The 23,367-nt window shown below is 39.1% G+C and overlaps 1 protein-coding gene across 1 annotated transcript in view; it reads left to right on the top strand.

Moving 5' to 3' along the window:
• DIAPH3 (diaphanous related formin 3) overlaps window positions 1–23,367 on the top strand; it is a 504,213-nt gene that overhangs the window by 351,719 nt on the left and 129,127 nt on the right. Inside the window, exons 24-25 of the mRNA XM_073325081.1 lie at window positions 11,364–11,528; window positions 20,004–20,139. Of these exons, the coding sequence (XP_073181182.1) occupies window positions 11,364–11,528; window positions 20,004–20,139 (301 nt within the window). The remainder of the gene's footprint in view (window positions 1–11,363; window positions 11,529–20,003; window positions 20,140–23,367) is intronic.

The following is a 23,367-nucleotide window of genomic DNA, read 5'->3' as shown; positions in this document are numbered from 1 at the left end:
GATCTCATCATTAGTCAGCTATTTTGGGGACAGATTCCAATGCAGAAAGACTTGTTCTGAGGACATCCTGGTCTAGTGGCATCATCGCATGATGGGAGCTTGGTGAGTCATCAGAGACAATAACTGATTTGATCTGCGTACAGTTTTTGAAATCTGCTTGCTTCAGGATTCTGACTCCTCTAGCCAACACCTAGAAGGTTTATCTCAGCTGGAGTTTTTCTTTTTTCAGCCACTTTACCTGCCACTTCAGGTGTTAGGCTGTAACTGCCTGGCTCCTCTCTCTCTGTGGAGGAAAGAGAAGGTTCTTTAATCAGGGTAATTCTCTATCTTCTATTTCTAAAGCATTCTCTTCATATTTCCAAGTGTAGGCTTTACCCTGTGGATCATTTAACATTTTAGCACCTCCCACACCGAAGGGGTCTCCTATGATCTGATGCGTGGCTATGATGTCTTATTGGTGTTACCCCAGGATCCACCAAAAGCTCTATTCTGCTCCAAAAAGAGGAGGGCAACTTCTCAATATACAACTTCATGAGGTAGGCACAGTCATTTGGGTCACCACTATTACTCCCAAATAAAGACCCAGGGTTCCCCCACAATAGCTCACCTATTATCCCTTCCTGGGTTTACCAGAGGTTCCCTTCTGTTGACTCATTTATCTGTTTTTGTAATGTGAACGTGGGCCCAGCCTAGAGAAATTGCCAGGATTTTGCAGGAAACACTTTTAGCAAAAACTTCCCAGTAGAGCTTAGACCTGCTACCCTGGGAGGAAGGACATTGATACAGACCTTGGATATAATTGTTTGACACACAGGCAGTATTCTTCTGCAACAAAGTATTTTTTTTTAATTTAGCATAACCAGTCTTCCCTGATACAATTAATCTAAACAAAAACATCAAAGCATAAACATAAATCCCTTTGCACTATCCTTGGGTACAGTTTAAAAGTACCTGAACCATAAACATATACAGGTTTCAGAGTGGTAGCAGTGTTCGTCTGTGTCAGCAAAAACAACAAGGAGTCCTTGTGGCACGTTAGAGACTAATAAATTTATTTGGGCATAAGCTTTTGTGGGCTAAAACCCACTTCATGAGATGCATGGAGTGGAAAATACAGTAGCAGGTATATATACACAGTACATGAAAAGATGTGAGTTGCCTTACCAAGTTGGCAAAATAGGGTGTATGGTACATAACATGGTCCCTGTCAGCAAATGGTTGATTTTAATATATGCTGAAGGTTAGAGTTTTACACAGCTTTTGAAAATACAATTAGAATTCATAAGGGGTACATAGATTCAAACGGACACAGCACACAAATATGACCACCGTGGTCAGTGACAGGCATTGTGGGACAGCTGCTGGAAGACTGTTGGGGTGGGGGTCAGTGCTAACGAGACAATTCAATTAACAGTAGAATACCAAGGGAGGAAAAATCACTTTTGTAGTGATAATGAGGGTGGCCCATTTCAAACAGTTCACAAGAAGGTGTGAGTAAAAGTAGGGGGAAATTAGTTTTTGTAATGACCATCCACTCCCAGTCTTTATTCAGGCCTAATTTGATGGTGTCCAGTCAGCAGATTAATTCCAGTTCTGAAGTTTCACGCTGGAGTCTGTTTTTGAATTTTTTTGTTGAAGAATTGCCACTTTTAAGTCTGTTATTGAGTGTCCAGGGAGATTGAAGTGTTCTACTGGTTTTTGAGTGTCATAATTCCTGATGTCAGATTTGTGTCCATTTATTCTTTTGCGTAGAGACTGTCTAGTTTGGCCAATGTACATGGAGGGGGAGCATTGCTGGCACATGATGGCATATATCACATTGGTAGATGTACAAGTGAACAAGCCCGTGATGGTGTGGCTGATGTGGTTAGGTCCCTTGAATAGATATGCGGACAGAATTGGCACTAGGATTTGTTGCAGAGTTTGGTTCCTGGGTTAGTGTTTTTGTTGTGTGGTGTGTAGTCGCTGGTGAGTATTTTCTTCAAGTTGGGGGGCTGTCTGTAAGCGAGTCCTCACTAGACTAGATGCAATAAATCGACCCCCACTGGATCGATCACTGCCCGTCGATCCAGTCGGTAATGTAGACAAGCCCTAAGCCTCCTTCTTTTCTGTCAGTGGTACTGCAGCTGCTGTGGCTGCTGCTTCTCCTTTGAGGTCGTCTTCTTTGCTGTTCTTCACTGTTTTAGGTTTCTTTCTTCTGATCTTATCTTCTGATAGCTCCCTATCTTGACTGACTTTTGCCTGCTGACTGCCTGTCTTTTATTGAGTTTTACCAGCCACTAGACCCTTTCAAATTGGCTTGTTTCCCAATCCTGACATTAGCATACTCTATCCTCCAGTCTATCCTCCGACTCTCTCTGATTGGTCCATACTTATAGTCCAATTACAACTGCTAAATCCGGCTGTCAATTAAAGCTGTTACATAACAAGTCTTAGTATTATGGTCTGTTTACTATAATAGTCTGGTGACCCTCACCTAGTTTTGGCCTCTGCATGCCTGACTGACCCCTTCTTGCAGTGTTGGAGTGACCTTTGGCCCCGTCTACACTTGTCTGCCTGCCAACATACTAGCCAAAGTCTAAACTGAAACGTCTAGCTACTCTTATTGGCTGTGTGCCAACATTTTACACATACCGAATTACAACACTATTAAACTGTAAACAATTACCTCGTTCCTTTTAATATGTATTTAATTGTTAATTTATGCATCTTAATGTTTACTACTATTGCCACTTTATTTCTTACCAATTCAGTTAATTTTATTTTGGTTCTTCCCCTATTTTCAGTTAATGGAGGCAAAGCAATTTTTTCAGTGCTGTGCTTAGGAAACAGAACAGAGCAGCTCAAAAGTTCTCATATCAACCATCTTCTATAGCGGAGACACAGATTCTTTTAATTTCATCATACAAAATTCTAGGAGTGTCATCCTTATGGAACTTTACCTTGTAGATAAAAGCTGTAGAATTAATTATGTCAGTGTAGTGAGTGATCTGTTTGAAATTTCTATTTACTCTGAGAATAGCATATCCAACCAACTGTAAGCTTGTGAATCCAAGCTCCTTTTCTGTGAGGATCAAATTGCTCCAATTGCTTGGCCTCCCCAGACAGCTCTTTCCTATTTGATGTAGGGGTGTCAGTCTTTGAGTTTGGAGGCACGATTCTAGGGGGCACCTGAGCTGACCCAACGGGTACTGCTAGGGCAAAACCTAATTGAAATAGATATGAGTAACACGAAGAACAACAGTTACAAAAGCTAGGTAACCGTTTTTTTACAGACCTGGTCAAGACCCCCCTCCTGGAAACTTAGTGAGGGACCAGGTTTGGATTCAGACACGGGATCCTGGGTGTTTCTGAGCCAGCAGATTCTGAGCATTGTCCAGGCACTGCCTCTGTTTTTTGTCTCCGATACTCATTCCTAGGGTTCAGTTTCCTTGTCTGGTCCTCTCTTGGAAGTCTGGTCCTCTTTCTTGTGGTCCAGCTGCTGTAGGCACCAAGACCAGTGCTGATCCTCCTGTTCCTCTGCCCAAAGTCTCCTCAGTAGCTTAAGTACACCCTTTCCCAGAGCACTACCCTCATGGATACTCTGGTTTATTTTTTGCCCCTTCAGGGACACGTGACCAATACAGCTAGGAACCCAGAGGCTTTGCAAAGTAACTTCTTAAACACTTACACCATTAATTCTTAGAGAAATCCTAGAGACTTACAGATCCATTGGGGTGGGGGGAAGGCATGGAGAGGTTCATGCACACAAAAACCCTTCCTCTAGTGTCAGCACCACTCTGAGAATCGACTAGTTCTGGATCGCTCTTTTAAAGGCCCCAGACAATAATCTCCTCCTGTTCAGCCTTCAGATTTACTCTCTCTTCCCCTGTAACAAGCTCTTAGCTGCTTCAGATCTGGAAGTCGGAAGGCTTCTTCTAATTCAGAAAATGTGTCTTTTTGTGATTTCTAAACATCACAGAATTTGAGATTTTAAAAGCCATTTCTAAAATCATCTATCTTTGTTTCTGCTTTGCTGCTGGCAAATTTTGACTGCTCCACTCCCCCATTTTTGCAGACAACCTGGGGAGAAAAACCCATCTCCTTCAGCTTGGCCAATATTTTTCGCATCTCCATTGTATTGCCAGGGCAAAGTCATTTTGTGTTAACAACCTCTTTGATTTTCTGCTTCCAAATAGGGTGTATGGTACATAACATGGTCCCTGTCAGCAAATGGTTGATTTTAATATATGCTGAAGGTTAGAGTTTTACACAGCTTTTGAAAATACAATTAGAATTCATAAGGGGTACATAGATTCAAACGGACACAGCACACAAATATGACCACCGTGGTCAGTGACAGGCATTGTGGGACAGCTGCTGGAAGACTGTTAGGTTTGGCAGAAGTAATGCAGTGTCTACACTTGTGTGGCATCAACCATGGTTCTATATCGTTCGGAGAGGTGGTGGTGTTATGTCAGCATAATGGGTGTTTACATCAGTGGGAGACACATTTAAGAGTAAACACATACACAACTAGGTATAGGCAGGCAGCTTACATTGATCTAACTTTGTAGTGTAGACTTGGCCTTATAATTTAGCAAGAGGTGGCATGCAAAAATCATAAGGGTGAAAGACACATTCCCTGCTACGGCTGCCTTCAAATGTATTTTTAAAAATGCTTATTCTGCCAATATTGTGCTATAGATCTAAGCCCCATAAAAGATGGTACCTTCAGAGAAGCAGAAATCTGCTGCATTTTTTTCTGTTTTGACAAAAATTGTCTGACCACTTTCTTTTGCTATCTTTTTTTTTTAACTGCCTTATGTGCTCTGATAAATTTAACCTTACAGTTTCATTTTCTGTTTTTACTAGGGCGGTCAAGCGATTTAAAAAAAGTAATCACGATTAATTGGGCAATTAATTGCGCTGTTAAACAATAATAGAATACCATTTATTTAAATATTTTTGGATGTTTTCTACATTTTCAAATCTATTTCAATTACAATACAGAATACAGTGTACAGTGCTCACTTTATATTTGTTTTTATTTTAAATATTTGCACTGTAAAAAACAAAAGAAATAGTATTTTTCAATTCACCTAATACAAGTACTGTAGTGCAATCTCTTTATCATGAAAGTTGAACTTACAAATGTAGAATTATGTCCCATAAAACCCTGCATTCAGAAATAAAACAATGTAAAACTTTAGAGCCTGCAAGTCCACTCAGTCCTACTTCAGCCAATCGCTCAGACAAACAAGTTTGGTTACAATTTGTAGAAGGTAATGCTGCCCGCTTCTTGTTTACAATATCACCTGAAAGTGAAAAAAGGCATTCACATGGCACTGTTACAGCCAGTATCGCAAAATATTTACGTGCAAGATGCTCTAAAGATTCATATGTCCCTTTATGCTTTAACCACCATTCCAGGGGACATACGTCCATGCTGATGATGGGTTCTGCTCAATAACAGTCCAAAGAAGAGTAGACCAACGCATGTTCATTTTCATCATTTGAGTCAGAAGTCACCAGCAGAAGGTTGATTTTCTTTTTTGGTGGTTCGGGTTCTGTAGTTTCTACATCGGAGTGTTTCTCTTTTCAGACTTCTGAAAGCATGCTCCACACCTAGTCCCTCTCAGATTTTGGACAGCACTTCAGATTCTTAACCTTGGGTCCAGTGCTGTAGCAATGTTTAGAAATCTCATATCGGTGCCTTCTTTGTGTTTTGTCAAATCTGCAGTGAAAGTGTTCTTAAAACGAACAATGTGCTGGGTCATCATCCGAGACTGCTATAACATGAAATATATGGCAGAATGCGGGTAAAACCGAACAGGAGACATACAGTCCTCCCCCAAGGAGTTCAGTCACAAATTTAATTAATGCATTATTTTTTTAATGAGCATCAGCATGGAAGCATGTCCTCTGGAATAGTGGCTGAAGCATGAAGGGGCATACAAATGTTTAGCATATCTGGCACGTAAATGCCTTGCAACGCCAGCTACAAAAGTGCCGTTTATTCCTACCATTTGTTTCCTATCTTTTAACCAGTTATCAGTCCATGAGAGGACCTTTCCTCTTACCCCTTAAGAGCCTTTGTTGAGGGTTCTTGTCAAAGGCTTTCTGAAAATCTAAATACACTATATCCACTGGATCCCCCTTGTCCACATGCTTGTTGACTCCCTCGAAGAATTCTTGTAGATTGGTGAGGCATGATTTCCCTTTACTAAAACCATGTTGACTCTTCCCAAACAAATTATGTTCATCTGTGTGTCTGACTATTCTGTCATAGTTTCAAGCAGTTTGCCCAGTACTGAACTCAGGCTTACCGGCCTGTAATTGCCAGGATCGCTTCTGGAGACATTTTTTAAAATGGGTGTCACATTAGCCACAGTCATTTGGTACAGAAGCAGATTTAAATGATAGATTACAAACCACAATTAGTAGTTCTGCAATTTCACATTTAAGTTTCTTCAGAATTCTTGGGTGAATACCATCTGGTCCTGGTGACTTATTACTGTTTGGTATACAATTTGTTCCAAAACCTACTCTGACACCTCAATCTGGGGCAGTTCCTCAGATTTGTCACCTAAGAAGAATGGCTCAGGTATGGGAATCTCCCTCACATCCTCAGCTGTGAAGACCAATGCAAAGAATTAAGTTAGTTTCTCCATATGGCCATATTCTCCGTGAGTGCTCCTTTAGCATTTTGATCGTCCAGTGGCCCCACTGGTTGTTTAGCAGGCGTCCTGATTCTGATGTACTTAAACAAAAATTTGCTATTACTTTTTGAGTCTTTGGCTCGCTATTCTTCAGATTCTTTTTTGGCCTTCCTAATTATATTTTTACACCTCACTTGCCAGAGTTTGTGCTCTATTTTCCTCACTAGGATTCAACTTCCACGTTTTAAAGGATGCCTTTTTGCCTCTCACTGCTTCTTTTACTTTGTTTTTAAGCCACGGTGGCACTTTTCTGGTTCTGTTTGGTTACTATATTTTTTAATTTGGGGTATACATTTAAGTTGAACCTCTCTTATGGTGTCTTTTAAAAGTGTCCATGCAGCTTGCAGGGATTTCACTTTTGGCATTGTACCTTTTAATTTCTGTTTAAATAATTTCCTCATTTTTGTGTAGTCCCCTTTTCTGAAATTAAACTCTACCATGTTGGGCTGCTGTGGTGTTTTCCCCACCACAGGGATGTTAAATTTAATTATATTATGGTCACTATTACCAAGCTGTCCAACTCTATTCACCTCTTGGACCAGATCCTGAGCTCCACTTAGGACTAAATCAAGAATTGCCTCTCCTCTTGTGGGTTCGAAGACTAGCTGCTCCAAGAGGCAGTCATTTAAGGTGTCAAGAAACTTTACCTTTGCATCCTGTCCTGAGGTGATAAAATGTATGGGAACACTTAAGTATTTCAAATCAATTCTTTGGATCTATGTATAAGTTCCATTTTTATATTATTCATTTTTAATATCAAAAAACCATTTTTTCTTAGCACTGCTAGTTAATGCTTTAAATCCAATTAAATGATTTAAATATCTTGTAGCATGAGTGGGTTAAAGACATTTATTGATAATTTATTTCACTGTTCTTTGTAACATTTCTTTTGTCAGTGATAAAGAAACAATATCAATTAGTAAACCTAGTACTGCACGTATTTTCCCCAGAACTTTTTGTTTTTAAATGAGATGCAAAAGAAACTGGCTACTGATATACTGAAGAGAGAGACTGTTTTTCAGAGTTTCCCATGAGAATCTCCATATCAAAATGCATAGCAATACACCACATCTCAGAGGAAGTTCTGTGATTGTTCCAGAATGGTTCCTAGTGCTGTTTTACTATCACATTCACATTAAATTTAACTAATTCTGTTGTAGAGCACAGTTTGTCCGAAACCTGGAATAGAAATTTTTCAGCTATAAAATGTGTTAATAAATAGGCCCTTGGAGCAAAATTCATTAAACTGATGGAAGGAATTTCATATTAGCCTTCCAGAAGAGGAGAGACAAGTCCATGAATCTTGACGGAAAGCTCAATGATGTTAGCTTTTAGACGTATAAGTGCTGTGTTTTCTTTTCACGATAAGGCATGGTGAAAAGTTCCTTCTACACATATTCATGTTCTTCGCTGTTGGATTTATTGAACTTGATTATTCTACAGCCCAGCATGTCTTACAATTCAGAACACTTGGGCAGCTCTCCTCTCTTTGTGGCTTCATGGAGGTGGATCAGTGTTTTCACACCACATGCTCTGGCCACAACCTCTCTACTTCCACTTGCTGCCAGGTTCTCTGCGTATGTGTTTACCTTTTCAATTTGAGCTGTTTCTCCCCATTTTTTGGATAGTGTGGAGTACTGCTCTCCCTCTCTTCTGGCTTCCTTCTCCTACCTGGGTCAATTAACCCCTCGGGGGTTAATCCTCTCTGAGCCACAACTGTAGCATCTCCTCGCCCTCTCCTCTGTTTGTCGCAGGCATGGCAGAGCATCCAGGAAAGCACAGAGTTGCATCCAAATCATGCTTTATTTGTAAGGCAGCTTGCTTAGTCTTGGCAGATGGTGAGTTGTGCCCAGCCTGTGTCTGTGTCCCCTAGGTTCCAGGGCTGCGGGCAAGCAGGTAGGAACCACAGCCCACCATGGCAGCCTCAACTCTAATGGGGGAAAGGTGGACCAGGAACCCCCATGAAGAGCAGCAAGAAGTAAAGAGGAACTTGACCACTCGAGTCAGGGTAAGTCCGAGGGGAACACCGGCAAGACAAAGAGGGGAAGCTTGCAGAGCTACAAAGAAGGGTCAGAGGAGGGACTATAACAAAAGCAGATTGGGTTCTGATAAGCTCCTGCTTTGCCCTTGGGGGTTTGTAATGTGTAAGTGGCGAAGTTTCATTTCAAAGGGTAATTGTTTCTTACTTTCCTTAGAAAGAGTTACACGAAAATAAAATACAAAATTACGGCTCTTTTTTTATGTATATTATTTATATGCTGCGGTACGTCTTTCTGAATAACTACCTTTTTTTTAAAAAAGTGGGAAATTATAGATATGAATCCTTACTTGTTTTTTTTTTTGTTTTTTTTCTAAATTGTGTCATCTAGAAGTTGCAGTAAAACTGAACTTGCATTAAAAATGTGGTTTGCTTCAATAAAGTTTAATAACTTTTAGTGTATCTGTCAACATGGCAATGAGTGTTGAAATGTGAAGGTTAACGTATACATTGAAGTCAACAAATGTGTAAATTCTTTATTATTTAAATAGCACATATATAAAAATTATATTAAAATAAATTCACAAACGTTGTTTAATGTTACTTAAGGTTGCTGTCATCCATAAACTAAATAATAAAAAAGTAGAAAACAGAAAGTTGGGGATTTTAAAAGGATTAAAAGGTTGCAAAGATAAGCACATTCAAGTTAGAAAAAGCCAGAAAGAAGGTTGTCTGTGCAGCTGTAATTTGGCCCTATGTACGTATGCATTATGATATAGTCTTTAATTACATGCATAAGTGACTACCTATAAAAAGTTTGTTGTAAGTGACTTGACCAGAATCACACAGAAACTTAGTGGCAGAGGCAATGATAGAATTTATGTCTGCAAGGCAGTGTTCATCTGCCCTAACCGTGAGACTCAGTTCTCTTCCTGCATTCACCTGCCTCATTCACTAAAAACCGTCCAACTTCTACAACAAATGAGAAGGGGGTCCAACAGACCCCCTCTGCATGACACAACACTGATTCATCCCCAGAGCAGATCTGTCCTGTGCACTGAATGAGCCAGGGGTCTTGTGTTTTTAAAGACCATATCATAGTGTATACACATGTGGCCTGAATTAAACCTGCATAGGCAACATTAATTATGGCATTTTAGTGTGAGGGTATGTCTACGCTGCGTTTAAAAAACTCCGGCTGGCCCATGCCAGCTGACTCACGCTCACGGGGCTCAGGCTAAGGGCTGTTTAATTGTGGTGTCGACATTCATGCTCGGGCTGGAGCCTGGGCTCTAGGACCCTGCAAGGTGGGAGGTTCCTAAAGCTCTGGCTGCAACCAGAGCCCAAATGTTGACATCCCTTAGCCCTAGCCAGCTGGTACCACCCAGCCACTGGTATCTAATTGCAGTGTAGAGTGTTAAATTTTGCAACCTTTTAATCCTCAATCTTCTATTTCCTTATTTTTATGGCTTTGAGTACTGTTGAGGGCAACCTTAATTAATGTTAAATGACAAGAGTTTTTTTTGGGGGGAGGGTTTGGAATATCCCTCAAAGAATAGTTCCTATGAGTTATTAGACGTACCTGAAATTACTTGGAACATTTGATGTTTGCAGTGTTGTTGTTGCTCTTTTGGTCCCAGAGTATTAGAGAGGCAAGCCAGCAGAGGTGTTAACAGGCCACTTCATCTTGACTGGTCACTTAAAATATGTTTTAACTACTTATGTTAAACATTTTGTTCCATCTTGTATTTGGCTGTGACACGCTGAGTACCTTTCCCAGACCTGACAAAGAGTTCTGTGTAGCTTGAAAGCTTGTCTCTTTCACCAACAGAAGTAGATTCAATAAAAGATATTACCTCATCTACTTTGTGTCTCTCAGAACATTTGATGCAGTTCTTGAGTATGGATTATGGGAAAACTTCAGATGATAGTTCTATGTATTTTATAGAACTCCTCAAAAGTGTATGCAAATTATAACTGTCTGCAGGGGGAGCTAGAGAGCGACATAAGCAAACTTGCCTTGCAGCAGGTAAGAATGCAACCTAAATTCTCCCATTTTACCTATAGAGAAAACCAAAGAGCTTCTGTTTCCACAAACCTGCTAGCCCTAGGACTTATATATAGCTTTGTCCGCACACACATACGTATGTGCATACGTCAAGTCTGCTATACTTGCAAAACAGTTTCCATCATAAATAGGGATTATGGTCAAAATTTGAACTCTGGATGCCTAAATCAATACTTAGGCACCCAAATAGATGTGACCTGTTTTCAAAGGATCCAAGCACCTCCCACTTCCTATTGAAGTCTTTGAGGTATGTTGTTTTATGTAACACAATATGTGGCAAACAGATTATGTACTACCTATTATTAAGGTTGCCTGTCAATTCCCATTATATGTAAAATTAATGTAAAAAATGTTTCATTCAATTAGCAAAGTAAAAAATGATCAAGAAAATTTGAGGATCATTCTTATATTATTTTTTCACTATTACCAAAGTATTCATTAAACACTGTTAGGTATGTAGTTTGTGTTGTACTTGAAATAAATGGATAATCTATTGAGATAATTGAGAGGTTTATTTGAATGTTAATGTTGGCTACAGAGAAACAGGTAGATAAATCATGATAATTTGCTTTAACTAGCTTCACTGAATGCTCTTTTAGCCTTAACAGTAATACACAGCTTTGCAGTTTATGCAAGAGAACATTACCAAAAACTTACCAGGATGCATGAGAACATGGATAAACTCTATCAAACTGTGATGGGATACTATGCCATTGATTTGAAAAAGGTTTCGGTGGAAGAATTTTTAACCGACTTGAACAACTTCAGGACAATGTTCTTGGTACAGTATGTCTATTGATGTTAAAATTGTTTTCCAGGAATGATTTGTTTTTTAGTTCAAATATTGATGGGCTATTCAATATTTTTTTCTGTCTTCTTGAATGGTAACATACATTCATATCAGAAACCCTAATTTCTACATCCCAGATTCTACAATGTAAAGAAAAGGAAATATTCATTCATTATCTTAAAATTATCTGTACCTTCAGAAGGAAAAAACTGAACTATTATAAATTAAAACTGGGTGCTTGATTTACTAGATAACATGCAGGAAGTTGTAGGGGGGCAGAAGGCAGAGAAGAGTTTTAAGTTCTTTACTTCTGTTCAGATGAAACTTCTTCTGTCTGACTTACTATAGGATACTTGTATGACCCAAGGACTTCTTAATGTGAGCTAGGAATGGGTTACAGAAATCACATAAATCTGATGTGTATATTACAGTTCACCAAAGACTATCATGTGAGGTCTCAAATGAAAGTTATTGTCATTCTGGTCCTTAACATTGTTGTGAAATATATGCAGAGATGATATGCACACATACTGAAAATATGTCATACCAAGATAAAAGTCATCAGCAAAGGTGAAAAATAGGTTTTCCTTCTGTATCCTCTGGTATCTCTTTGTCAGTAGGTAAATTAAACATTGCAAGGTCATACAATAGATGTCCATTTACATACAAAATCAACAGGAAAGAAGCAAACAGAAATAAATGAGCTGCAGAGGTTATCCTGGCTGTGTGCAAACGCAATGAATTTAGGGGGAGTTCTGTGCTGGCTGCTTCTCAAAGAAACACCAATCCTGGCTTTTGCATAAAATAGGCATAATTTTATCGGATTCTAGACACTTCCTGAGGAACCTTTTTTTATTTTTCATGGTTTATTTGATTTGTAATATATTCTGAATGCCTGGTCTTTTGTTTTTGTTTTCTTAAGAGGTCTGCTCTTTTATATCCACTATTTTTTATTTAAGGACAAAAAATATTTTTAGAAACACTTTTAGCTGCTTAGATTAAAAAAAATACTTTAGGTGAGTAACTAAAATGTTCAAAAAGATAACTTTTTAATCTTTTAATGTTATGATCTTTCATCTTTTAATGTAATTAATATTGCATATGCAGAAGCCCAAACAATGGGATGAAGGAGGTACGGGAATGGGTATGAAGGAAGAACATGATATTTTAACTCTTAGGGCATGATCTAGTACACTGAATTTATCAGTAGCTTTCCAGGCTGAAAAATCCTCCAGGAAAAGGAAAAACAATTCCAAACTTGCAGCTGACCAGCCTCTGGAGGGAGGGTTTGAAGAAAACTCGTGAAAATAAGATGACTGTCTTCTCCTTTTCCTAGACCCTGACTTTTGGGGACACGACAGTCCTTTCTCACCTAACTGGATTCTCTTAATCCAGATGCCATGGTGATGGGTGTTTCAAAACATCTGTAAAAAAGATGCAGCACCTATCACCATGTAACATGGCTGGCAGTTGATCCACCATTGTACATTTGTCTGTGAAAAAGGAAATATGGTCAAGAAATTTAAGTTGGCTAAGTTATAAGATTTGACAAATGGAGTTGTTAAAGGTCAGTTGCTGTTCCATTATCTGTAGGGGACACTCTAGTTCCCCTTTATTAACACTACATTTAAATAACATTAATTATGAAGAAGTTACTGGATAATTACACCATAACATATTTTAATATGGTAGTTTAAATCAGCATGCAGTTTGAGATCAGATTTCTTGCTTTCTTTGCTTTTAATTGTTGGTGCATAATGTGTGACCAAATGTTATAGATTTGCATAATTAAGAGGAATTAGATATATCTTACAATTAAAATCAATATCTGTGTATAATTAAATTTTACAAATGAAGAAAAGATAGGTTGTGAAAACTAGATTATTTTGAAGGCTTAAATAGTCTTCTCTTTGGATTGCTGAAATACCACTACCATCCTTTAAGCAGTTCTATATGTGGTAGACAAATCCAGAGGGCATAGTATATTCTCACTTGCTTTTACTTTAGCATGTTGATGTACTTGTTGTATTCAACACACTTAAATTGGGTCGGTGTCAATGACTAAAAAGAAAACCTCACTCTCTATACGAGTACTTTTGTTAAAATTTTCCACTGCACAATTGAAGAAAGAGAGAGAGATGCAACATCTATCTGTATACAGAACAATTACAAAAATAATCCTGGCATAGTATTATTTTGTAACTCCCGCACACAACTTAATCACTAATTTATGTAGAATCCATTATAATTATATTTAAAATGACTTCCTAGTTGCCATTGTTTTTATACCTATTTTATGTTGTGCAAAGAAGGCTATCCTCTGGCCAGAAAGGGGTGAACATACTGCTATTTCTTAGTAACAGGGAAATGGCAGTTCTTCCTGGCAACTAAGGAGGGGACTTCAGATGCCAAAGTTAGTCCTTACAAATAGGCAAGCAAGTAGCACTGGATGTCTGGCCTGTAAATAGTCACTGTCATGTTTGGTTGGTTGCTCTTTCATCTACAAATTGAGCAGAAATTAAATGAGTTAATATTTCAAGTTCTGCAAGTCAGATTCCTTAGTCCTTATATTTTTGTATGTATACACTTGATCATCATTTTACATAAAATGATATAGTAACTGTCCTGCTTTTGGAAATTCCAGTCGTCATAATATAGATTTTTGAAAGGGTTGTCCCTGAAATAATTTCTTGTATAGAATGACGAATGGAATATTGTCTAGTGGTTAATGAATAAGAATCAGATGTTTTCAGCTATATTTGTAGTTCTGCCGCTAAATCTCTGTGGCCTTGGACAGTTTAGTTAACTTTACTATGTTTCAGTTTTCTAGCTGTAAAATGCTTCACTGACTAACAGGAATATTACTAATTTTGTTTTTAAAGTGCTTTGCGATCTTTCAGCGGGAAGATCTTCTAGCAGTGCAAAGTATTGTTCGACCAGATAGAATCAACCATCAGGGAAGAAAGCTTATGAGAGATAATGGTAGATTTGCTATGAGCCTATCTCTACCATGATGAAAGTAATGTTTTCTTCTCTGCAATAAGAGCTGCGAAATATAGACCAGCAAAAACTTTGTACATCGTAGACATTCTGATTAATCTGAACTTGTTTGGTTTGGTAATAGTTGTTGTGAGAAACCGTTTGCTTATTTCACAGGCAAGAGCAATCCAATCATAACTTTTCTATTTCCATGAGAACAATGTCAGAGTGCGAGTTTTTGTCATTTGATTTGCTCATGTTTTTTTTCTAACATTTTGGGTATGTTTAGCAAATTGCCATTGATAGAATCATAGGACTGGAAGGGACCTTGAGAGGTCATCTAGTCCAGTCCCTTACACTCATGGCAGGACTAAGTATTATCTAAACCAGAGGTTCTCAAACTGGTCCCTGGTCCACGAGATCCATTCAAATGGTCTGCTGATAGTTCCCTCTAAGGTGCGTGCCTGGGCGGCCACACTTGAGAAAATGAAGGGCCACCCACCGAATTAGTGGAGTTGCGCAGGCATGGCTCCACTAATTAGGTGCCTGGACCCTAGAGAAGACACACATGTAAGGTGAGGTGCTGGCTTTGGGGGGATTATGGGGTTGGTGGGAGGCGGCAGTGGGGGGGAATTTAGGATGTGCAGGGCTGCGGTGGCCAGAGAAAAAGGCGACTTTCCCCAGCTCCAGGGTTGCGCTGCTGGGGAGAGGTGGCCCTTCTTCCCAGGCTCAGCTCTGTGGTTGCTATGGCGAGGGAGAAGAGACCACCCCTCCTTCCCAGCCCCACCTCAGGGGCTGCCACAGCTGGTGAGAGAGGGCACATCCATTACACTAGGAAGGTAAGACTACTGATATTAAAATATGAGTTGTGTACTTTTATTTGTAGAACAAAAAAACTTTAATTATTCTAAAGTTTTTTTTATATAGCACTTTTATCCAAAGCTCTTTACAATAGATAGCTAACAGTACAAACAACATTTGGAAAGATCATTAAATGGTCTGCCAAGACCCTCAGCAATTTTCAAATGATCCGTGGAAAAAAAGTTTGTGAACCACTGATCTAGACCATCTCTGACAGGTGTTTGTGTAACCTGTTTTTAAAAATCCCCAATGATGGAGATTCCACAACCTCCGTAGGTAATTTATTCCAGTGCTTAACTGCCCTGTCAGTTTGGAAGTTTTTCTTAATGTCCAACCTAAACCTCCCTTGCTACAATTTAAGCACATTGCTTCTTGTCCTATCCTCAGAGGTTAAGAAGAATCTTTTATGTACCGGAAAACTGTTGTCATGTCCACTCTTGTCTTCTCTTTTCCAGACTAAACAAACCCAATTTTTTCAATCTTCCTTCATAGTGTTATGCTTATTAGAAGCACATGGAATCTTTTTCAAGGGGATAAGGCAATATACCACATTTATTGAGAGTACAATTTAAGCATTAAAATCAGCATATGCTTCCATTCACACATGCAAGTACATCCACCAAATGGTTCTACAGCTGGATCTTATAGTTATCAGCCCTTAGTCCTGGGAGTGGATGAGTCACGACAAAAAGTAATTTTCCCTTAATCATGCCTTCTTGTCAACTGTTGGAAATGGGCCACCTTGATTGCATTGGCCTCGTTAGCACTATAAAAGTAATTTCCCCTCCATTGATATTCACCCCTTCTTGTCAACTGTTGAGAATAGGCTGCTTCCACCTTAATTGAACTGGCTCATTAGCACTGACCCCCCACTTGGTAAGTCAACTCCAATCTTTTCATGTGCTAGAATATATATTCTACTTACTGTATTTTTCAGTCCATGCATCTGATGAAGTGGGTTTTACCCCATAAAAGCTTACGCCCAAATAAAATTGTGAGTCTCTAAGGTGCCACAAGGACTCCTTGTTGTTTTTGCTGATACAGACTAACACGGCTACCGCTCTGAAACTAGTCCTTAGTGTTTCTTGGTCAGTTCCAGTGGCCATCTGAAACTGCACACGAGGGAGTGGAATGGAGCTGGGTCTCTGTTGGATGCATCTGAAGTTCCGATGCTGATGCAGAACAAACCCAAAGTCCCATGGCAATGCACCCTTCTTTTATAGTAATAAGTTCCCATACAAGTCTATGGACCTTGCTGTGTCACACCGGAGCTGTTAATTTTGAGGTATTCAAGGTTGCTCCTAATTAGCATTATTTTGGGTTGTTACCGGGAGTATCCGCAGCTGTTTCTTATCTCGTCCCTCTGGCTCCATTCCTTAACTTGTCCTTGGGGCATATGCCTTTGCTTTAGGGTTGTCAATCTGCTATTCAGGTGATTCTGATAGTAAGGTTGGCGCCTCTCAATTCCTTCACTCCCCCTTGACCATCGGGCCCATCAGTACTGGTGCCTCCTGTCTCTTCTCTGTGCATCAGCATGCCATACATTCTTCACTCTCACACAAAATGGTAATAAATTTCAAACACAAGAATTACAGCCATGACACTTCTATCCTTCTAAGAACAATCATGAACACAATCAGCAAAGAATAAACCCAGAAAAATTTCTTCTTACTAATTCAAAGCTAGCAAAATGGAGTACAAAGCAAAATGAAATACAATTTACTTGAGACAATTTCTCCCCATTAGGCTTTTGGCCTATAATAGGTCATGTTTTGTAGACCTTTAATCATTTTTGTTGCTCTTCTCTGGACTTTCTCCAATTTGTCCACATTATAATCCTATCCTCCAAAGCATTTGCAACCCCTCCCAGCTTGGTCTCATGAGCAAACTTTATAAGTGTATTCTCCATACCATTATCCAAGATACTGAACAGAACCGGACCCAGAACCAATCCCTGCGGTTCCCCACTTGTTATGCCCTTTCAGAATGACTGTGAACCACTGATAACTACTCTCTAGGAACAGTTTTCCAATCAGTTATGCACCCACCTTGTAGTAGCTCCATCTAGATTGCATTTCCCTAGTTTGTTTACAAGAAGGTCATGCAAGACCGTATCAAATCCTTACTAAAGTCAAGATATACCACGTCTACAACTTCACCCTATCCACAAGGCTTGTTACCATGTCAAAGGAAGATATCAAGTTGATTTGACACAATTTGTTCTTGATAAATCCATGCTGACTGTTACTTATCACCTTATCTTCTAGACATTTGCAAATTGATTGCGTATGTATTTGCTCTGAATACAGAAGTTAAACTGACTCGTCTGTAATTCTAGGTATTTGCAAATTGATTGCTTAATCACTTTTCCGGGTACAGAAGTTATGCTGACTGGTCTGTAATTCCCTGGGTTGTCCTTATTTCCTTTTTTATAGACAGGCACTATATTTGCCCTTTTCCAGTCTTCTGGAATCTCTCTCATCTTCCATGACTTTTCAAAAATAATTGCTAATGGCTCAGATATCTCCTCAGTCAGCTACTTGAGTATTCTAGGATGAATTTCATCAGGCCCTGGTGACTTGAAGACATCTAACTTGTCTAAGTAATTTTTAACTTGTTCTTTCCTTATTTTAGTCTCTGTTTTCTTGATACCCTTTATGTCTCCAGTTAGTTTGATCTCGTTTTCTGCCTTGGCCTTTCTAATTTTGTCACAATATATTGCGTTATTTGTTTATATTCATCCTTTGTAATTTGACCTAGTTTCCACTTTTTGTAAGACTCTCTTTTGATTTTTAGGTCATTGAAGATCTCCTGATTATGCCAGGGTGTCTCTTGCCATACTTCCTATCTTTCCTACGCAATGGGATATTTTACTTTTGTGCCCTTAATAATGTCTCTTTGAAAAACTACCAGCAGCTTTCAATTGTTTTTTCCCCTTAGACTTGCTTCCCATGGGATCTTATCTACCAACTCCCTGAGTTTGCTAAAGTCTGCCTTCTTGAAATCCATTGTCTTTATTTTGCTGTTCTCCCTCCTACCATTCCTTAGAATCACGAACTCTACCATTTCGTGATCACTTACACCCAAGCTGCCTTCCACTTTCAAATTCTCAACCAGTTCCTCCCTATTTGACCAAATCAAATGTAGAACAGCCTCTCCCCTAGTACCGTTCTACACCTTCTGAAATAAAAAATTGTCTCCAATACATTCCAAGAACTTGTTGGGTAATCTGTGCCCTGCTGGTATTTTCCCAACAGATGTCTGAGTAGCTGAAGTCCCCAGTCACCACCAAGTCCTGTGCTTTGGATGATTTTGTTAGTTGTTTAAAAAATCCGCATCCACCTCTTCTTCCTCGTTAGGTGGTCTGTAGTAAACCCTTACCATGACATCACCCTTGTTTTTACCCCTTTTATCCTTGCCCAGACACTTTCAACAAGTCTGTCTACTGTTTTCATCTCAACCTTAGTCCAAGTGGATACATTTTTAATATATAAGGCAACACCTTCTCCCTTTTTTCCCCTGCCTGTCCTTCCTGAGCAAGCTGTACCCTTCTGTACCAATATTTCAGTCAGGCGTATTATCCCACCAAGTCTCTGTGATGCCAACTATGTCATAATTATGTTTATTTACTAGCATTTTGAGTTCTTCCTGCTTATTCCCCGTACTACTTGCATTAATCAGTGTTTTTCAAAGTTCAGGTCATGAACCGAATTGGCAGGGAAGTGAATCTTTAGTAGATATGGTGTAATGGGCAGTTTTTTAAAAAAAAAACATTAGGATGAATGGTAGCTTTTTTTCTGTTTTTTCTTCTTCATGAGTGAGGGTTTGTGTTTCAGCAGTGACTGAACAATGTTCTTCAGAGTGCCTGAGGCCACAGGCTGTCCTCAGGAAAAATAGCCATGACCTAATTCATCTGCACCTCACAATGCCTTTTGATAGCATAGGGGCTTCCATCTTCCCTGAGAGTGGCTTGACTTCAGTCCTGTGGGGAACAATGAAAGGTACTGGTCACCTTAGCTAAAGGGCAACCCTGTGGCCTCAGACCCATTGAGAAAGGAGATTGTAGCTATTTTGAAAAAGGGAAGTTTTTCCTGAGTTCTTCTGAAGGATAAGAGTTTGTGCTAACCTATGCTGATGCCTTTTTTCCCCTTTGTAGTGACAATAGAGGAGAAAATGTTTAATCTGGGACCATAAGCACTCAGGCATTTTAGGGTTTTGCTGCTGGGAGGAGTTAAGGCTATTTGGGTGCCTTAACTGTTTCTCTATACCTTAACTTGCTGGGATTTCAGTGTTAACTTGAATGCTGAATTTTCTGGGTTTATAATGCTTGTTTTGGAGATAATTACACCATTCCTATAATGTGGTTCTCCCTAATGATATATTAGACTGATATATTAGAGAGTAAAATATACTATATGGAAAGTACAATATCTTCAGATTATATATTATTTAATATGTAACAGACTTGGTAGAAGGTGCAAGTGACCTTTTAGCAAGAGTTATTTGACTGGCAATATAACTTAGGTATTTTTTCATTTTTATAGTTTACAAGTTTGTTCTGTCTGAAACTACTTACATTAAGTTTCATTACCAGTATCTCTCTCTCTTTTTTTTTTTTTTAAATAGCAAGCAGCCAAGGAGAATGTAAGAAGAAGAGAAGCAGAGGAAAAACAGAGACGCGCTAGAATAGCTAAGGAGAAAGCAGAAAAAGAAAAATTAGAGAGGCAACAAAAGAAAAAGCGCTTGTTAGAAATGAAAACAGGTGAGTAATATGGAAAACAGCTTTTCATATCTAGTGTTCTACATGAAATGAAACTACAGCCTCTATTTTGTTATTATCTTGATGTACTCTGGAAGAGAGGCAGAATAAATTATTTCAATAAATAGTACAGCAAAGCTGTTCTTAAATTTGATTTTATTAACAAGCTGTTCTAGCTTATCTGCTTTTCTCAAGTTATGTTAGACCTTGAAAATGGTGCTCAGTACTTTCCCATTCACTATTTATTTAACATTTTGTATTCAGGTATCAATGATTTATCTCAATTAAAGCTAAGCTGAAAAAGAAACTATGTTACATGTGAACAAAGTCACTTTCCAAATCACAGAGCCAATTTATTTATATTTTAACTAAGGGAAACTGATTTTTGTAATTGTTCCTTTTATGACAATAGGCTTCTTTTATGTAGCTAAGATTTTTCTCTGAGTATGTGTCAATGTGGATCCCACTGTGAGTGTACATGTACCTCATGTGCATGAGAATGGAGTTTTTCTGAATAGTATTGTGTCCATCAGGGCCATGTGTGTGTCTTTTGCCTCCTTTTGACGGAGCATGAGGGTGTAAAGAGTGGGACAACTGCGACGTTTGATCAGTTCCCTCTTATTACCCATATCAGTGAGACAGAACCTGGTGAGTGTCCAGCTCACTAATTCTTAGCTCAGGGTAAACTTCCACATATCTTCACGAAAATCTCAGAACTACTTCTGATCTTTAATATAGACCACCATGAAATGTCTCCATCCCGCTGAACTGATCTCTAATGATCAGACTCCACTCACTGTACAGGGTTCATTAGCATTATCAGCTCAGAACTGGTGGGCTTATAGCCCTATCCCTCAAGGTGGACGCAGTACGTATGTTTTCTGTATGTCAGAATCTCGTATACCAAGCAGATGATCGGTCTGCTTGTCATTCTCCGCAAGAACACAGAAGTCATGACGTGAGGCTAAAGCTCCATCTCCTGCAATAGTCCTTGTGAGTCTGGGGTGTTCTGGAGGCTCTGGTAGAGAGGAAGAAGCCACAAATCTCAGCAATCTTTCTAGTCAGATCTGTGCAGTTCAGGAAGTTTTATGTATATGGTTTTATATATATAGATGATGTGTGTCCTTTTCGGAGGACACCTATATATATACCAGGGGTCAGCAACCTTTCAGCAGTGGTGTGCCGAGTCTTCATTTATACACTCTAATTTAAGGCTTTGCGTGCCAGTAATACATTTTAACGTTTTTGAAGGTCTCTCTGTAAGTCTATATATTATATAACCAAACTACTGTTATATGTAAAGTAAACAAGGTTTTCAAAATGTTTCAGAAGCTTTATTTAAAATTAAATTAAAATGCAGATCTTATCAGTTTAGTGTGATCCTTGCCATTGCTTTTCCTTGCTGAGTTTTCCAATGTCTGGCACGTATTTGGATACTTTAAGGTGCACACAGGCTTCTGAGTGATCAGTTGTTAACCAGCTCCGAGAGGGACGGAGGACAGATTTCATGTGTGAAAATGCCTGTTCACACAAGTATGTGGATCCAAATGCTGAAAGCATTGCAAACACAATTTTTTTCAAACAGTTAAATTTCACTGGCAGGGACATCCAGCACGTCCAAACAGAGGCCCCATGATCTCTCTCGGTAGCTTCAAGTGCGCTCCGCAGATCCACAAACTTTGATGTCCACAATTCTGAGCTTTTTAACTGAATGAGCTGCATTTCGAAATCTTCAGCACCCATCCACTGAAATACAGGCAAATCAAAGTCGCTTTCGTTGAACTTTTCAGGTTTAATTAGAAAACAAAGCATTGGGCCAAATCGCTGGAAATCTTGAAATCTCTCAGAAAATTCTGATTCCAGTTCTTGCATGTACTGTCCAATCTCATCGACATTGACAGTGCAACGTGTCGATAGCTCTTTTATGAGTTGGAAGTAGCGGAAAGTAGAAGTTTGAATATCCCTGGAAAAAACTGCTAGTTTCACAACAAATGCTTTCCAGGCTTCATAAAGATCCAGAACTGTTTGCTCTGCACCCTGGAGACCGAAGTTGAGTTCGTTTAGGTGAGCGGTAGTATCAGTTAGAAACATGAGCTTACATAGCCATTTGTCATCATCCAGTTCGGGGTAGTTTTGTTCTTTTTCCAACAAAAAGACCTTGAGTGCATCAAAACAGTTTACAAAGCACACCAAAACCTTGCCACGATTTAGCCACTGAATGTTGCTGTGAAGTGGGATGTCGTTATAAGCACTGTCCATCTCTTCCAGCAGTGCTTGAAATTGTCGGTGAGTCAACGCAGATTGAGCAACAAGGAAATTCACAATTTGTACACTGTATTCATCACATTATTAAGCTCCGAATTAGAAAGTTTAGCACACAGGTTTTTCTTGATGGATGATACAGTGAAATTTGACTGTCAGATGGCCAATTTGATCTTCAAGTAACTTTACAAATCCCTTCTGTTTTCCTACCATGGCAGGAGCACCATCTGTTGTCACACAAAATATTTTTCTGATGTCAACTCTTCATTCTTCAAAATGGTTTACAAAACTTTCCAGTATATCTTCCCCCTTTGTTGTACCATGCAGGGGTTTTAGGCAGCAAAGATCCTCTTGGATTTCATCGGAAGGACAACATCTTGCAACAAATGCCAAACATGGAATGTTGTTTATATCCACGCTCTCATCAACTGCAACACTAAACACTGCTGTGTCTTTCAATGCAGTCTTCTGCTTTTCCTTAATGTTTTCTGCCATTTCACTTATGTGTCTCTCAACTGTTCTGGCAGAGATGGGCAGTTCTTTTATTCTAGATACGATTGTATCTTTATTTGGCAAATCATTGAACAAAATCTCCGAACTGCTGAGAAAAACTTCTTTTATATATTCCCCATCTGTAAACGGCTTTCCGTTTTTTGCAATGCACTGTGCAATCTTGTAAATTCCTTCTGTAGCTTGATTTTTACTTACACTTAAGCTTTTAAAAATACTGCTTTGCTTCTCATAGGCTGCTATTGCCTTTTTGATCGATTAGTCTTGTCTGCTTTGTCAAGAAAGGTTTTCTCGTGCTTCGTTTCAAAATGTCGAACACTTGATGTGTGACAAACAACACTTTCATAACAGAAAGCAAAATAGCATGGTCCTTCTTTTCAATAAATCCAAATGCGTCTGTCCAAGCAGGCTGAAATGATCGGACATCTGGCTTTGCTTTCTTAGGAGCTGCCATTTTGT

Source organism: Lepidochelys kempii, chromosome 1, assembly GCF_965140265.1.
Source record: "Lepidochelys kempii isolate rLepKem1 chromosome 1, rLepKem1.hap2, whole genome shotgun sequence".
NCBI lineage: Eukaryota > Metazoa > Chordata > Testudines > Cheloniidae > Lepidochelys > Lepidochelys kempii.
Note: the sequence above shows the minus strand (reverse complement) of the source record. Positions and strands in the feature narration are given on the sequence as shown.